Below are 18,627 nucleotides of genomic sequence, written 5' to 3'. Positions count from 1 at the left end.
CAAACAGTGAGAGTAGTAGGGACCTACTCTGTGCATGACAGTGATCATGGAGCATCTTGGCATTGGAAGGATGGCGTGTGTACTGGGCCCAGCTCTGAGATGACACTCCGGTCCCCCACCTAGTTCTGACCTTTTGCGCTGTGATTCAAAGTCTGTGTCTTGCTCAAAGGGCAAAGGGATAGGGAGGGCAGCTTAGCTTTCTTCTGGACTTTCACTTTGCTGTCTCTGAACCCTTCACGGCGTACCCTGCCCTTGCAGCTCCAAGACTCTATCTCCATAAATGCAGGAAGACCCAGAAAGAAACAAAACTTACATCGGAAAGACAGAGGTGTGTACTGCCCGACACATTGGATTTCAGCTTCTGAGCCTGAGGAGAGAGAAAACGAAAAGCTCATACATATAATGTGGAAGACAATTACTGACAACCCTTCAACTCTCTAGGACACTGCCATGAAACAGAAGTATGTGAGGCACAAATCTCAGCCACAAATATGATCTTAAATTTTCCAAGAGCCACAAAAGTAAAGGTCAACTTAATTTTAATAGCGTATTTCATTTCCCTCAATATGTGATCATTTCAATAGATTATCAATATAAAAAATTCTTAATGAGATACTTTGCATTCCTTTTTTTCATACTCAGTCTTCAAACTCAAGTGTGTTTGACTGTTAGTTCTTGGTTTGTTCCGGCCCCACTTCGAGGGCTCCACAGCTATCTGTGGCAAGTGGCTTCTCTAAGTGCAGCACAGGGCTGGGTTACCAGAGAAAATGTTTTTAAACAATCACTCATTTCTATTTCTGAATGTTGATTTTTCAAGAAGAGCCTCCTTCTAAGTAAAAATGTTACAATAAACCCCCCATTTACCACTAATACAGGGATAAGTCTTTCTGACACTTGTTTGTTCATTCATTTATTCACTGTTCCATTCAATAAAGTGCCTACTATTTTCTACGGCTGGGGATGCACTGAACAAACATGATGCAGCCCTGGGCTCGTGGAGTTGCCCTCCAGTGAGTTAATTACCCTCTGCCCAGGAGCGAGGGCACAGGACACAGAAACTTCCAGATTGGTGCCCTCAAGGAATCATGCAGAACATTACAGATCCTCAGCAAACTGCAAACAGCTCCGAATGTGGTCAAAAGGGGCTAAACTGAAAGACCATAAACTCCCTCCTTCCCCTCAATTAGAACAACTCTACACTGGGCTTCTGAGACTTTAGTTGAATGACAGCACCCAAGTGCTCAAACAGCTCTGCTGCAAATACTTTTGAAGGCTACTGACTCAATGGATCCCTCTTATTTTACAAAGAACAATTAGAGCTCAGAGAAGTTAAGTGACTTTTCCAAGACCACACAGCAATTTAGTTAGAGAAACAGGCTTCAGACTAGGTCTCTTCAACTCTTGAATGCAAGTGTGCATTTTCCTGTTTCACAGTGTTTCTTCCAGACATTCTTGGTGTGCTTGATGCTTTGCTCTCCACCCCCTGCAAAATCCACATGAAGAAATTCTCCCACAATCCCCGACTTACAAGCCCTTTGGTAATGACGGAGATCATTTGCCTGCAAGGTGAGCCCTGGTGAAGCAGCACACCTGAGTCAAGGAGAATCTGGGCAACCAGCTCTGTGTTAACTGGCACTGGCATATTGCCTGTCGTAAGACTTTTTCTACAACTAGCATGTTCACCCAAGGAGTAATTTATTGACCACAGTGCTACTTGGGAGGCATCATAATCTTTGCCTATATTTGCATATGCCAGCTGTGAATATGAAATAGAAACCTTTAAACAGGCTTCAAGAATAAGACACTGTAAAGCATCTCTGGGCTGTTAAAAGGTCACTAAATGTTACGTATAAGAAGATCAGAGGGGGAATTGGAGGGGAAATTGAACCTTCCTTAAAAATCTACTTTTAATCTATATTAATAGCAAATCTGGTCCTTGAATTGATACCTACAGAGAATAATGCATAGAACCTTACAGGTTTTATTTCTGTTCCAGATTGGAATTATGCCCAGACACCAAAATAGACCTAAAACATCACATTCTGCCTTTTCTTTTCAAGGCCATAATCTACAAAAGACAAACCCTTGCTAAAGGCCTTTGCATAACTAACAGGTTCAATAAATTGTGCAGAGAAGGCAGTGTGACTTCTAAACAGGGGCACATTATGTCTTCAAGATGTTTCTGTGCTGGGGCAATAGCTAAACTGCCCTTGGTGCCCCAGTCCACAGCGGCCTCTAGCCTTGTAAGGGCAGGCAGGCTTCCTTCCTCTTTGTTCTGTATGATTAGCACTAGGAAGATAAGATCTGCAATACTCACTAGCTACACTCCTCGGTGTGTCAGGAATCTGGGGAAGCACTAGTATAATGCCCACGATGATTAAATGCCCTCAGCAGGGGCTTCCATCAAAGGACTAGGAAAGGCCTTTACCAATAGATTTTCTTAAGGGTACTCTATCTGTGGAGGTAGATTTCTGACCCTCGGAGGCCCCTGGGGGCTTCACGCTGCATACAGAGTTTAGAAGTGTGCGACTCAGCAGGCATGCACGGGTCTAAATTCCCAGTCCCCTCTTGCTGGAACTGGCTGGGATCACTATTCGATCACACAGGAAAATGCATCTGTACCACCTCCAAGTCTGTGAAGATGCTGGGCTCTTCGTCCCACAAAGCAGGTATCCTGCTGGTCTCTCTAGAAAGGAAATGGTTAATTAACATCTGGCCTTGTCGCCCTGCAGCCTCCTTGGTCCTGGAGAGCTGGAGGCAGCATCTCCCACGCTTAGCCGGGCCCTGAGGCCCATTCTGGTTGGCATCACTGGATGAACTGCGGAGTAAAAACGATGATGTGCACGCTCCGAGAAAATGCCCTTCTCTTGTCAAATACCTTCCTAGCCCACAGAAGTACCTGGAACTCCGGAGGCCGAGAGCCCACACACACAGCCCTTTAAATACTCGGCCTATGCAGCGTGCTAATCCAGCTCTCTAGGGCGAGGTCTGGGTGCCTGAGAAGCCGCCGCAGCTGCAGAACTGATGTCCACGGCAGCCCTGGAGTTCTGCCCAAACCTAGCACGGACCCCGTAAGGTCTGTGAGACCGATCAGAAGGTGAAGGGCAAGTACGACCGGTTATTGGAGTGGGGGGCGGAGAGGCACAGGGTTACAGAATCAAAGGACTGTAGGTAGACATGAGGGCTCCTAAAATCCCACTCCAAGCTGCGGTGCCCATTATGACACAGAGTGGATCTGCGGCTCAGACTGAACAGCACAACTCCGGGCAGAGCAGCCTCGTGCTGGGCGCTGCGGGCCTTGAATGGTACGCAAGCTGCAGGTGGAGGGGCAGGGTTTGGGGATTCAGCCTGTGTATACCTGGCTGCCCACTTACGCATCCTTTACGAGGACAAGATCCCCAGGGACCAGCGAGGGTCAGAAACCTACTTCTGCAGCTACAGAATCCCTTTATGAAAATCGGGCTCTTACAGCTCATTTTAGAAGCCTGAGCCACCTGTTATTTTCATATTTTAGGGGCTTTTTATCCTGAACATTTTAAAAAACTTTATCAAGCCATCAATGGCCTGCTAGCTAGGTGTGATAAATGCATGCAGATAAAATTACAGGGCTTTCCTCCTTTCAACGATCGCAAAGAGTACTCAAACACTTTAAACGGTGCCTTCGCTGAAAACTGGGAAGGTCCCAGAAAAAGAAGAAAAAGAGAAAAAAGAAATCTTCTAAGCTGAGACCCTGTAAGGTATAAGGCGAGTTAGAAACTGGAAGGGCACGTTTTCTCTCGACCCAGGGTGTAGTAATGGAAGTGCTGGCCCGGCGCTGGGGGCCCTGCCTGCCGAGCCCCAGGGCCCTGCTAATGGGATGCACAGGAGCCCACCCCGGGGCCAAGCCAGCCCGTATCCACCAGGACATCAAGCCTCATGGCTGGTGGTTTTAGAATATGAGGTGTCTTTTAAAAGAGAGATAAAGAGAAGGAAAGGGAATGTATTTCATTTTCCCAAAAGTCCCTTTTTGTTTTTTTGAGATACCAGGGCCTGGGATTGTACCCTGGACCTCATATGTGAGAGGCCAGCACTCAACCACTGAGCTACACCAGCTCCCCTCAAAAGTCAATTTTAACCATTGTGACGTGTTGAGAAATGAATTATTTAATCTCTTGTACGAAACAGTGTTTCCTACAGCTAAATTATAGTTTTGGGGTATGGGGGATGCTGCCTGGTGACTCTGAGTCAGTGGAAACAACAACAAAACACAGCACTCTGGGGCACGCCGTCTTGAGAATGGGAAGTGGCAAGGCTACTGCAGAATCCCTGGAGCCTGGTCCCAAACCATTAGCCTTCCCGTTACTCTGGCTCTCTAGGTGCGTCATCAGCCTCCTCTCTCCTCCAGTTGTTGCTCTCACATTATAAAATTGTCACAGTGGTCATCCAGAAGTCCAGGCACGTCACGTAATAGAATTTCCACCGCACTGTAATTGCAGGGCCAGACCTCGCCAGTCCCCGGCACCAGAGGGTTAATAAATGCATTAAATGCTGTTAACCTCTGCTACCTGGAGTCAGCACGGTGACTCTCCTGCCTTTTACTCCAGTGATTAGCATTTGGAAGGCCTGCCACGGTGCCAAAGGCTTTCCTGCACGAAACACACGGGTATACACAGAATTTATAGCGCTCCGTCGAGCCCACTCGCCAGCCACCGCGTCCACACACGGCTCCCGCTCGCGGCGGGGGCTCCCTCCCCGTGCCCGGAGGACGGGTCAGGCTTGCGCGCTGCTCGCTTGCTCTGTTTATGGAATTGGAGACTTAAAAGCGCGCCCACTCACAGCCTGCCCTTTGCATCCCCAGGACTCCACTTCTGCATAGAAGCCGGCATTTAATCTCGGGTTTTTTAGGCAGGTGTCAGCCGGCAGGGCATGGAGCGTTTCTCTACTTTCCTTCCTGCCCAAGAAAAGCCCATTTCTGTTCTACCCCCAGAAAATGAAACCAGCGGAAGTTGCCCAATCCAAGAGCAACAGACTGGCCAGGCTGCAGCCAAGTAGTCATAATTAACGATGCTTCTGGTTCTTTTCCCCCTTGCTTTACTGATTAGAGAGATTTGCTATATTAGGAACCTGTTTGCTTAATGACAGAATACAGGCAATAAACAGAGAAATACACAGACTGTAAAACGCAGTCAACTTTGCTCTCCAGTACTCACTAAGTACCTAGAAGCATCTATCACACTTGTCAATACCAGTTTATTAGCATACTAGTCTCTTCCACCACATAAATCAGACTGCTGCTAAGGAAAACCACTGCAAGAATTCTTACCAAATAGTTGAGAAGTGGAAGTCCAGAATTCAAAGCCATTTCTCAGTTCAAATCTACACATATTACATTTTCCCAGAAGACAAAACATAGGAAGGAAGGTGCCCATCTAATTTCAAAGCAAAGCAATGTGCTACAGGATTTGTAGTTTTCACATTTCAATTTAATAAAACAGATTCACCTGATTACGGACTTCTATGGATAGTACTTACCACACAACAATTCTATTGTGTAATTGATATGTACATGCCCAAGTTAATTTCTGCCCATAAAAAAAGACAGAGAAAAGAAGCTGCCTGTTAGTGGCTCCAAACTGAGTAATGGGGATCTGCCAAGTGCCCTCCAGCCTTATAATCTTTTCGGTTTTTCTGACTTGGCCTGTTGACTTTGGGAGAGCTGGGGGAGATTTTACTGCTGGTCTGGTCATAGCAGTTGGCCAGCCTTTCTAAAACCCCTGTGACTGTCTATCTTGAAACTCACCTTCCTGCTGATTTGCTTTTCTACAAACTTGGTAACAACCACTTGCAATCACTGGCCTGAATCACGTGCAATAAAGTCAGCTGTGGAAAACAAGCGGACACATAAATAAACCCTGCTCTGAGCCTCTGGGCTTGGGCATTTATCTTCCAGAGCCTGTGCTTGGACGGGAAAGGGATGCATCCCCTCCAAACTGATTTCTGCCAAGTCCCCTGGACAAAGAACACAGGCCTGGGAGGTAGAGGAGGGGCTGTGAGGAGAGCAAGGGTGAGATCGAGCACTTCTGAGAAGTGGGCTGGTCACTTCTTGGGCAGCTTTTCTACCGCTGACCCTGGGGCGGTCCTGCCTCTTCGGCATACTCACTGCTGAAGGTGCTGGGTCTACATTTTGCCTGAACCTTAACCAAGGGGTTTTCATGACTTAAACTCTCAGAAGGCCTGATAAAGACGTCTCACTCTGCACAGGTTTTGGGGAGGCCCACTGGGTGCCAAGTTTAGTTGGTCTGGCAGGCTCTGGGCAGGTTGAGCCTTGGTCCTAAAAGGTTGGCAGGAAAGGGCTCTGGGACCTAAAGCTTTGCTTCCTTAGCCAGAGGAAGCCAAGGCTCAGCCCATGGCTGGGCTCCATTTAGTTGAGACCTCCAACCATGGAGGCCAGACTGGAGGGGGACGCTGGGTATAGGGAATGGGTGGGAGGGGGTGATAGGAAGATAGGCTCCAGAGCCTAGAAGGTCTTAGATTCTGGCACCTGTGGGGCATTCAGAGTTGGTGCAATTTAGGTTGAGCTTAGGGCAAAACTTAGAGTAGAAATCCTCTTACTGGGTGGGATTGGGAACTGGGCCCAGAGGTGACTGACTGATTTAAGAATTAAGGTAAAGTGGAGAATTGGTTAACATTTTAATTTTAAATCTCAATGTCACTCATTTGCTGATTTTTACATACCTGACCAAGGCGGCTTTTTAAAAAAATATTTTTTAAAGAACAAGTTTACCCATTCAAGTTCCCACTCTTAGTTTTGCATAAACTACACTACTATAGAGCATGGTCTCCAATTTCTAGTTGCAATGTCTTCCAACTGGGAGTAAGACTTGTTTGAAACCCACAGAGAAGCCTAAGTACAGACTCTTTCTACATTCTTACAATTTTTCCCCGTCTTTTACAGTTGTGTCACCCACATCCCACCTGACAGCATTTTTTAAAAAGGAATTTGCCTTAAGCCTTTTCTAACTATTCAACTTTGTTTTCATTGAAACAGCGTTGCTTTCTTTTGCACTCATATTTCAATCATTCGTGTCATATTCCATTGAATTATATCATCAAGATAACAAACCCAAACTGCAATAGAAAGGTCTGAGAAGGAACGGACTTCACTCTTGGTAAGCCTGCCTCCCCCCGGGGGGCGGGCAGAGGGCCAAAGGTGAGCATTTCGAGAGGACCGGCTAGCTAGGAGCATTCAGCATGCCCTCGAGAGTAAATGCTTACAGGGACTGGGCAGGCAGGTTTCTCTGGTGAGTTGGTCAAATGAGGGTCAGTTAAAAGATCTCCTGCCATAATTTAGACCTGCTCCTGGTATTGGCTGGATTGAAAGGGACAGTAAAAGAGCACAGACTAAAAACGCCCTCATCCTGGCTTCTCACGTATCCACGCCGTGGTTATGACAATCCCTGTCCTGCCATCTTCCTCACAATTGCCATGAGAATCAAATGCGATCCTCTACATGGAAATGCTTTTAAGATTCAGACTGCTGTTGATGTTCGTTCTGCCTCGCGGTTTGTCCACTTCAACTGCAGTCCTTATAGTGACTGTACTTGCATTGGGGCAGGAGGGGGAAAACGTACAAAAAAACTTCATTTTGCTTGTGAAGATTATACTGGATACAACTTGTTCATGATCTCCCGTGATTCCTTGGCTTTAAAAACGAATGCAATGAAAGAGATACAGTCCAGTAAGATATATCAACAGCCCTCCATTAGCTAAGCAGTCCCTCGGGCTTCCCTGTCAGTCGCCGGCGCACCGTAAAAAGGATGCCTGCAGCCTTGCCCTTGTAATTCAACACTAATGGCAGGATGGCAAGGAGTGCTGTGTGCAGACGCTGTCTACAGCAGGGAGATGAACACAGCGCTCTAGCTGGGTTGTCTTCTTTTCTTAACTTCACAGGATCATCCTACGTCTGTTCTGCATTTCCCTAAGTTGGGGCAAAGACAGGTTGTAAAAAAGAAATACATCAGGGAACCGTGTGTTTTCGTTCATGGCTAACTCGTGCGATTAGTAAAATATTCAGATAAGAAGCAATTATGAGCTGTATTTTAGAAAATGCCCTATTAACAGTAAGATGATGCCAAACAATGTCTGAAAGACATTTGGGTTGGAGTGGGGGAATCTTTTGCAGAGCCAACACTTAGTAATCATAGGGTAAAGGCAACTAGGGGGACAGCTCTAAAATGAAACATTTGTTTTCTGAAAATGTGCGGCTGGAAATGTAAATGGGCAAGAGCAACAGAAAAGATTCATTGACGTCCCTGATGAGAAGTGCATGAAGCCTATCTCATCCGACATGCATCCTCATCACCATCAGATAATATTTATTAAGCCTCCCGCTCTCCTGTGCATTTATGTGCAGCTGAGTGCGGCCCTGTAATGACTCTGTGACTTATGATGGTAACTAAGGTTTGATATAAAATGCCAAATCTGGAGACAAAACAGACCTGGGGCTTTTGTTCCCCCTCTGGTTCAGAAGCCGGAGCATGTTCTTGGTGCTGTGAAAAAAACAAGGTAATAGCCAAAAAATTAAAAATCTTTTAAAAAGATGTTTTCAATAGACAGAGGAAAATATTCCAGAAAATACAGGAGAGTCAAGTAGACTAACGATGATGATGCTGTGACGATGACTATAAACAGCCTCCATCGAGAAGGATATCACGCTGAGTTAACCATCCGGCATTTTACCGAATACTCCCCATGACTCTCAAAGTGAGGCACTATTGTTCTCCTCTTCAGTACAGATCAAGAAAAGGGGTTCTGTCCGTGAAGCTGCGACTTGCCCAAGTCTCCCCTGGAGTGACTGCACTAGGATTTGAACCTGGTTCCTCTGGCTCTAAAACCCTTGCAGCATTCACTCTATGCCAGATGCCGGGCACCTTATCTCACATACTCTGTAGAAATTGCTCTCATTAGCCTGCTGCCAGCTGAGGAAGGGTCTGAGAGGTGCAGTAAGAAGCCAGGGTAGCAAAGCCAGCATGCAACAGAGCCACCGCAGGCAGCCTAGGGCCAAGCGCGTTGGGGACAAGGGGCAGCTGGGTACCTGCCAAGCTTCACCCTAGAAACCAGAGGCAACTTGTGCAGCTGAGGCTTCTGCTGGACATCAGAGGTCAAGCTGCACAGCCCAGGGCCAGTGGTTTCTGCCACCCCAAGAGCACTTGGAGGTGAGAGCCTGTCACATCACACCTGAGGCCCCTGCAGCCAAGAGGCAGGCAGTGCACAATCACTCTGGGGTGATACCCAATCTGCACCATCCTGAGCTTCCTTATCCATGACGGGGCCCCCCTTAGGCCTCAAATACGAGGGGTCGAAAGGGAGGAAAGCTCTTCGTCCTTCACCAAGGCTCATTCCCCTGCGAGAACCAAACCATTCTCTCCCATATGCTTGAGCTCCGTGATTCCAGCACAAGGCAGAGCCTGTTATTCAGGGGAGGCATGGTTGGCCAGAAGTCCTGAAGATAAAAGGTCAGTAGGGGATACAAGGAATCGGATTTATTTATAGTTTGGGATCGAAGTGTATTCAGAGATATTGTCGTAGGTTGCCTTGAATAAGAGAGTATATTTACAGCCAAGACAGGGCAGACGTCCTTCTCCTTTTTATTAAGCATGCTTATTACTCAACAATTGGGTTAAGCAATCGTCCAACTGCTGAATTACTGTCCCTCTGAAGGGCCAGCCTCCCTGCTCTCTGGGCCACAGGTGCAGGTGCCTAATGGCTCTTCCCAGAATGCCCTGAGGTGGGGTCTCCTCTACCCATCAACACCCATAAGTTGTTCTTCTAATTATTTTTTGAGAAAAGTAGTCAGAAAGATGCTTGGGAGAAGTCATCATAAATAGACAACTATAAAAAATTGGCCCAAACTATGACCTACCTCTGCAGGGCTACACACCCTGAATGATGCCCATGCTCATTCCCAGGTGAACTTGGGGGAAAGGGCCCTGAATGTCCCCTCAGCATGTGCTCCTCCTGTCTCACAGTCAGCACAGAATACCTAGGAGGATAAAATAATGATAGAAATAGCTACTGTGCTGGAGGCTCTGTAGGTTTTAATTTGATTAATTACCACAACCCTCCTGTGTGATGATGTTCATTATTCCCATATTACAGATGATGAATCCAAGGATCAAGGAGATTAAACTACTCTCCATCTTAGTCCACAGGAGGTTTTGGTTTTCACTATGGCAAGAACCTGCCCCCTCCTTATCCTCTACTCTGAAGCATACTTGCCTCCTTTTCTTGAATTAGCAGCTCTGAGAACTAACCATCCCATTCTTGGTCTGTTTATTGTTTGCCTGATCAAGCACTGGCTGGCACCGTCAACACTGTATTTTGCTTGAGCTAAATATTAAAGTGAGTACGGTTTTGGAGGCAAGTGAATGATGGTGTTGCCTCCACCCTCCAAAGGACTTCAAATCCCCTGCTCCACCCCCACCCCGTTATAACATAGGGGGTCCCAGGTGCTGGGACAGCAAATGAACAAACACCTGTCCCCGGGCAGCAAGAATGGCTTCCAGCTCTGGCATCGTTGCTGAGATGACCATGACCCCCAAAACCTGCCCAACTGCAGGCACAGACAGCCTGAAGTTGTTCCCAAGCAAACCGAATTTCAGCCAGAAATACCCTGGAGCCAAACTGACAGAGAAGAGCAAAGCAAGTAGAGAGCTGAGGGAGAGACAGGAAAGGAGGCCCACTGTCATGTCAGAGTGATGAAAGCTGCTGCAGGTGACCTCGCCCAGCTCACTTTACCAGGTAAGTAGCTCAGACTCTCCTAAGGGGCAACGCTGTCTATAACAAAGAGAGATCATGGGCTGTGAGCCCCAGGCCCCTGGACTGGGCCCCAGAGAGGAAGGAGCCAGCCACATGGAAATTCCTCTGATTGTTGCCATTTCCATCTAACAGAAACAGAGCTCCGAACCCTAAGCTCCTGTGCCCAAGAACCACCCTGCTCCCAGGGGTCCTGGGACTGTACTTCCCACTGCCTGCTCCACATGCTGCGCCATCACCATGTTTGCAAACCTGGCCCAGGGCCACTTCTTTTATTTACTCTAGTCATCTGCCAATGTGGCCGTGGCAAATCTCATAAAAATAATAACATGAACTGTAATTCCAGTCACAACATGAGCTAGTGCCTCCTCCCCAATGCTATATGCTAACGCTTTTTATTACTCGCAATGACAGTATAAAATTAAATTATATAAGGCCCCTCATTTTGCCACTCACTTTTTAGGATGGTAAAATGTGGGATCCTTGGAGGAGTTAATAAGTGGCTTGATTAGAGTTAGGAGTCGGCATTGAGGCTGTGGGGCCATCTGCAAAATGAAGAACCTTCTTAGGAGAGAATGAGGTTCACTTCCTGATTGTGCAGAAGCTCTTCTGACCTAGCTGATGTTCACTGATGTTCACCTAGTGCTTGGAAAATATGCTTATTTTAGCTACAGGAGATTAGGGATAAAAAATAAAATTGGAGAAAAATTAGAATCCAGAGATACTGCACTCTGTGTGCTTAATTTGGAGGACATCTGGCTACTTTGTACTTGGAACAATGGATCCCACAACCTGCATTTGTCAAAAAGGCGAAATCTGGGGTCATGACAGGTATGTAACAGATTTCAATAAATGCTGTATTTCTAAGTCATTAAATTGGTTTTTAGCAACTTTACACTCTCTTTCATTTGAACAATTATTAGACTATAAAATAGAGTTGCACAATTGCTAAAACCATAATCTGAAATTTTGCAGCCAGCTATAAAATGTTGTATTATTAAAATATACTGAAGATTCTCAAGGCCATTATAACTTTATAAATGAATTATAAAACCCTTTACTACTGATAAAATAATCTTAAATTACAGTATTATACATTCTAACCATACGCAGAACCAAAGTTTGCTACAATGTGAAGGTGCCAATCACTAAGAAGGCAATACTGGATTAGGTTTGCAGAAGTGGACGATCTGCCAGCAGCGGCTTCAGCAAGGCAGCCCAGCGCCTGGTGTTTGCAGGTCAGGGCAGGGCATCTCTTCCACCCAGAGGAAGCTCCATTCCCCAAGGTCCATCCACCACAGGACTGGCCCAAAGTCAGGGCCTCTCATGTTTAAAGGTTGCACAAGTGACAGGAGGGCCCTGGGGAATGAGAAAAGGCTGAGGCCAGAGTAATTGTTTTTCTACCTTCCAGTCTCCCCATAAATGAGATTTAAAAAGCACTAAATGTTTAGTGACTAGGTACCCTCCTCCCACGTACATGCACGATGCTACTCTCTCTGATGTAGGCTGATCCGCTCACCTACCTTCCATCAAACCTACCTCACCCCCACCAAGAAGTTTTCTCAGTTATTTATCCCCAGCTTAAATTCCTATTTCTTTCGGTGCCAGTTATACCCTGAAAGCTTCCATTTCCAATGGGGTCTGAACAGACAACTGAAAACTCATTTCCGGATGCTGGACGGTATGGCAGCTTTAACGGAGCAATACCCAATTTTGAGCTGTGAATTCAAGCACTCTCCTGGATGAAGGGCTTTGGAAGTGCTCTATAAGCAGTTATTTCAGAAAGTGTTTTTACAACCGGCTCTTTCCTCCCGGGCTAATGTGGGTGGATTCTGGGATGCAGCGTCCCTCTGAGCTCATCTCCTCGCACCTGGAATTGAGAAGATTAAGTCCAAAGAGGCCACGGGAAGCCTCTCGGAACTGGCTGTCAACTGGGTGTCGTAGGGCCCTCACCCTGGGCCCCGGGCCACTGGGCGGCCTGGTCCCGCGCTCCTCTGTGAGGCTTCCAAGGGAGCCCAGAAGGAGCCTCGGTGGGGGGCCCTGTGGCTTAGCATTCTGATTAAGAGAATCCCCCACAGCTTACTGCTCCCAGAGTGAGAAAATAAACTCACTCTGAGCAGGAGTGCCTTATGCAAGGGAAATGCTAGGTGTAGCCAAGGTTTGGATTGCGGGTTTTGCTTTTGTTTTTAAGAGACGAAAGCAACAGTGGGTGCTAGAGAGCACTGTGTATTACACAGAAAGGATGGAAACCTTGCAAAAGACCATAAGCCAAATACCACAAATAACATGCTGTGCACAGATCATTCTCTTAAACAAAAGGCCCAGGAAAAGGTATCCCTGTTGCCATGGTCATTCAGATTCAGTGCTGGCATTACAAGCTCACTCAGCCCCCACTGCTCCTAAACTTCCTCCAACCTCCAAGTCCATGGGTGACGTGCCCAAGGGGGGCTTGACATAAATGCCGCCATCCACTGTAGTGGTCCGGCAAAAATATTTGAAATGTCACCTGCCGGTGACATTTGGAGTGCTGGGTGGGTGAAGACATCACTCAGAATAGGGTAATGGTGCGAGGCCCTGGAAGGTTCTTGACTCCTGCAGGTCCTTGAATGATGAGAACTAGCTCAAGAATTCTCGTCCTATTCACAGGCACCCTCCAAGGGGAGTGATGCCATGAGAAAATTAATGAAAACTTCCCAAGTGGGTTTTTGGTGGCTCCCTTTTCACTGTTCTTGCCCAAAGCAGCTGGAGAGATTCCGTCAGCTGTACCACTTCACTCTTGTATCTTCTCACTCTATGAGGAGCAGAAGCCTGCAAGGACTCTCCAACAAGTCCATTTTCCTTGCTAGGACAAAGGAAAGAAGGGATCTTTGAGCCAGCCCTAGCTTCCTGGGCAGTGGTTCTCAACGGGGGGAGCCTGTGTCCCCCAGGGGACATTGGGCAATGTCTGGGAGCATTTTTGGTTGTCACAGTTGAGAGAGTGTGCCACTGGCATCTAGAGGGCAAAGGTCAGAGATACTGTTAAACATCCTGCAATGCAAAGGACATCCCCTCCCCTCCCCCACCCATCACAGAGAATTCTCTGACCCAAAACTTTGGCGGTGCCAATGTATGGGGAACTGCTTTCAATTCATGGCCAATAAGTGACTAATCTGTCCTCATCAAACTTTCCCAGGTTGGCATAGAGAAGTAAGTGGCTTTCCCTGGTCAAGCCTCCAACTCTCAATTACATTTCAGAGCCACCACCGTGGGAAGGCCTCCTCACATTTTCTTATCCATAAGGAGTCTATTCTGCGCAATCAAAACTCCACAGCCACCAAGAGCAGAAAGGCTGCAGGAAGGCAGGGCCCATAAAGCAATGCAGAGCTCAGCTGCTTCTGCTGAGTACTCTTCTGTTACTGAAGGTGCGCAGAAGGGCCAGGGCTAACCACCTGCCAAAAGTCCATTGAAACTGCAGACTAACAAAGCCTCACCTAGTGCCCTCTCCACGGGACACTTCTCCGAGAGTGCTTTACATGCAGCTCAGTTAACTCTCACAGCGTCCCCATGCAGCTCTGCTACTGTCAGCCCCACATTACAGATGAGAAAACTGAGGCAGAGCCAATAGGTCATTTGCCCAAGGTGGTGTGGCTGGTAAGAGGTGATGTGAGCACATGCTCAACATTTCAACCCTGGCTTCCTTACAAGAGGTTTCATGGTGTGTCCCTAGGATTAAAGTTGCATTTCACAACAACCAATGCACAGAAAGCATCTTGACCATTCTTTTTGCGGGTTTGTGAACCAGTCCGTACACCTCATCTGCCAGATGTTCAACAAGAACATAGGGACTGATTTCATTTATGGTGATGAAAAATGTAATCCAGAACAAAACATTAAGGTGCTCTGATTTAGGTAATGCAGTGAAGCCACTTAAATCCCAGAGGCAGGGAATAAAAGGCTACTTTGCTGTTTCTCCTCTCCTGATCAAGCCTCTCTGTACCAGGTTTCTTGTCTGAAAAAATGAGAATAATAATAGTACCAACTTCATGAGGTTATTGTGACGATTCAATGAGTTAACATCTATTATGTGCCCAGAACAGGGCTTGACTCATGGGAAGGGTTCCATCTGCACCAGCTTTATTAATGCCAAGCCATAAAGAGCAGAGGTGACACACGTTGACAGCAATTAGCTCTGGGTTCTGTCACATGACTAGATTGTTGATCATGTTTCCCAAAGTTGAGTCTGGGGATCACTGGTGGTATATGAAATTATTTTAGGTGGTGTACAAAGATTTTTGTCATTTTAAGTTTAATATTCATATATTATAGCTAGCTCACTGAACCCACTTTTTCACATTATTAACAGCTTCAGATGAGATGAAAGGCAAATATATGTAAACAAGTTTACATAGCAATTGAGTTTAAAGAAAAGCAAAAGCACAGCAGAAACACAGATAAGCGAAGTCCCGGTCTCTGAGGGCTACGAGGCAGGGCTAGCTCTCAGACACCATGTGTTTTGCAAGTAGGACCGTGTTCGTGTTTACAAATGTGTCACCTCTGCCCAATGCCTGCACTGGTCAGAAAGACATGACCACGGCCCCTGGCAAACGTCTTGCTCTGGTAACCAGGCTGGACCAAGATCTGACAGCTGTTTGGCTTCAAGTTACAGCTCCAAGAAAGAGATGGTTAGGACGAAGACCCCAGAGAAAAGTGGCATCTGGAACAGTTCTGAGGTCCTTTCCCCTTTTGTTCTTCCTTCCTTTCTAGCCTGGTGACCAGATGGGGAATATTCCATCCTGTCCTCCTTCCTTGGGACTTGCTATAGTGAGCACATCATAAAACTGGAATTGGTTAAAACCCTTCTTACAAATGAAGAAATCCAGACCCAGAGAGTTCTGTCGTTGTCTTCTCCCATCATTCCCCAGCCCTGGAAATGGAGTCAGAGCTCTAACGCCACCATATCTCCCCAGTCATGACACAGGGACGGACACTTCCTGACAGAGAGTGGAGCATCAACCGGTCGTGTGTGCAACGGCCTTAAATCCTGAATCCTCACCACAGACCTGAGAGACTGGTGGGATCATTGGAATATTAGATGGAGATTCAGAGAGGGTAAAAGACACACCCAGGTCACACAGCAACAGGTACCAAGTCAGGTGTCTCACTTGGGTCCAACTAACTGACAAGCTCATGCTATTCTCAGGTCCTCAGCTATCAACCACAGGTTTAAAAGGAAGCTTAGGAAGTGTCCCCCAGGAAGTAACATCCTGCTGGGAGGGCTGGGTGGGTTCAGGGGCTGACCTTGCCCACTGGGGCCTGGGGTGGGAGTAGGCCCCTATCCCTCTCAGCCTCCATCTTCCCAAGGCCTGTTCTCCCACAAGCCATCCTGCGCAAAATACCCAGCACCATGGCCTTGCTCTCAAGTGTTTCTTCTCTGGTGGAAGATTAACGGGACGCCAACGCACCCCCATTGCTCTGCTAGCATAAATTGCAAGAACAACATTTAGAATATTGATTAAGTGCTTCATGCTAGAAGATTTAAATTTACCTCCTGTATTTCCAGGATTAGCTGACATAATGGGGTCAGTCTGCTGGCACAAATGATTTACAGAACACCCATTGGCAGCTTTCCTTTTAAAACTCAACACTTAAAATTTCACTTGGTCACAGCCAGCGGTGCCCTGGGTATTTAGCAGGTTTGGGTAATTGCCTTCCCACCACATCTCGACTTTGGGGGTTTGGCTCACAGGAAGAGTTTCAAAAATCGTTCCTGGTCTAGTCCTATCAGGTACAAACTGACTTTTGGGTCTGATGCAGTACTGGGACAGGGAGGGGAAGGAGAGAAGGAACGGGGAAGGTGTTCCTGGATGGAAAGCCCTGGCTGGGATAGGAGTGATTTTCAGTATTCTCATGTGTAATATGCAGGAATTATGTGGCTCATGAGGAGGTGTTAGCGAGGGGCAAACCCTACCCAACCTCTACCCGCTACCCCTTCATCACCTATAAACACGGTGCCACATCTTCCAAGTGCCAATCAGTACCTTGAAAAGAGAAGGAACTGCCGAGGGATCCCCCTGAGTCGGGGAAGGTGTGAACCCTAGACTGGAAGCCAGTGTATGTTGCAGGTTCTCAGCTCTAGGCAAGGTGCCCGCCCATGGCCGCCTCTCAGGCCCACAGGGAGACCAGCAGGGTCCCTGCTGTCACGCCTGACCCTGAGGCCTAGGGCAGTCAGACAGCACAGGAGACAATTTGATTGGGGCGAGGGAGAGGGGCATTCTCCATTGCTGGCTTTAGAAGTAGGCATCCTCACAAAGGCTAACATATTTGATGTCTGCCAAGCTGCTTTGCTGGGTCCCTTCTAGAATGCTGTCCTCAAAGCTCTGTTAGGATCAGGAGAGGAGGAGCCTTGAAGCTGAGATCTACAACTGCTGCCCACCCCCATGTCTCACCCACAGATGTGTTTTCTTTGGCTCATAAAATGTGACTTCAAATGCCTTTAGGTGAGGCTTGCACCATCCACCAGAGCTCCCAGCACCTGCCATGGCAATCCCACACCCACGCCCCTGGCCCTGGGTCTGTGTACGTGCCCCTGACCCATCAGACTTTCTCATCTCAACATGCCATCACATGACTTTCAGGGGAGAGGGGCAGAGGGAATGGAACTTTCTCAGGGGTTCCTGAGCACTGCATTTGTCACAATGATTCTAACCACAAAAATCAGAGGTCTACGAAAACCACATTAAGTGGTCTTCACTTTAAGCCACCAGAGTTAAGTAACGTACAACGCTGCAAAATAGAAATGTTTCACTTACTTACATCTCTCAAAGATATTTACTTTAAGTAAGTGACAAGTACAGTCCATTTTGTTTAAATATCCTGAGCTTTTTCCAGCTACCAGACCACTCGAGTGCACAGAAGATGAAGTAATTGGTAGAATTATTAATGTTTCTTTGTTTTTCATGTGGCCACTTTGTACAAGCCAAAGGAGTACGCCAACAATAGCACAGCCTGCGTCATGCTTGTTACTAATGTGACTGCCAATTAAACCTGACATGGGAGCCTGGCAGGTTACCCAAAAACCCTGTATTTTATCACCTCAGGGGGTTAGCACTTGGACATTTCTATGCCATTTTATACTAATCAATCAACTTTCCTTTTTTAAAGGAGAGTCACTTCACAGGAGCCACGGATGAGTCCTAGATACCCCACACCCACAGCCACCCATTTCCCCAAACATAATTGAGCGGGCTTTGGAAAATGTTTGTTCTTATCTCTTCCCTTCCAAGGGGGAAATCTATCACAAATGTTAAAACAGAGACTCAAGTCCCTGAGAGTTTTCTCATATTATTGTATATTTTAAAATATTACAGGAGGGCGCTTCTCAAGGGAAGTGAACTTTAGAGCTGCCGATGATAGTTGACTTTCTCCAAATCTGTTACCAATGGATCCCAAGCTGATTTCAGTCAGTTCTATTCTGAGCAATGACACACACGGCTGGGACAAATGCCATTCTAAGATATTTCTAGGACCCCCTGGCAATGGTAATTCATCTAGAGACAGTCAGGCAGGCAAAGGAAGGCACAGATGGAGAGAATGAGTCTCCTGGGGCCCTAGGCAGAGAAAGGTGTCCTAAATCAGCCCAAGGGGCCGAGCTCCCAGGGGAAAGGCCCTACACTAATCCTACGTCACCTCACCCCGCAAATACTGTGACCTCAAGTGATTCTTTCAACCCTCTTCATACAGGGTGACCCTAAAAAAGACTGTCAAGTTGCAAAAAGCTTTACTGGCAAAATGTCAGTGCATCTTCTATACCTTACGTCCTGGAATGGAGACGTGAAGAAAGCCCAGCTAACGTGA

At 47.0% G+C, this 18,627-nt stretch overlaps 1 protein-coding gene across 4 annotated transcripts in view; it reads right to left on the bottom strand.

Annotated features, from left to right (window-relative positions):
* The window catches only part of GFRA1 (GDNF family receptor alpha 1), a 214,877-nt gene that overhangs the window by 8,481 nt on the left and 187,769 nt on the right, over nucleotides 1-18,627 (bottom strand). For all 4 annotated transcript variants that reach the window (XM_004448035.4, XM_004448033.5, XM_058298319.2 and 1 more), the window contains one exon: nucleotides 314-367. In XM_004448035.4, coding sequence (XP_004448092.1) covers nucleotides 314-367 — 54 coding nt within the window. The remainder of the gene's footprint in view (nucleotides 1-313; nucleotides 368-18,627) is intronic.

This window comes from Dasypus novemcinctus, chromosome 6 (genome assembly GCF_030445035.2).
Source record: "Dasypus novemcinctus isolate mDasNov1 chromosome 6, mDasNov1.1.hap2, whole genome shotgun sequence".
NCBI lineage: Eukaryota > Metazoa > Chordata > Mammalia > Cingulata > Dasypodidae > Dasypus > Dasypus novemcinctus.
This window is presented reverse-complemented; position numbering and strand designations above follow the sequence as displayed.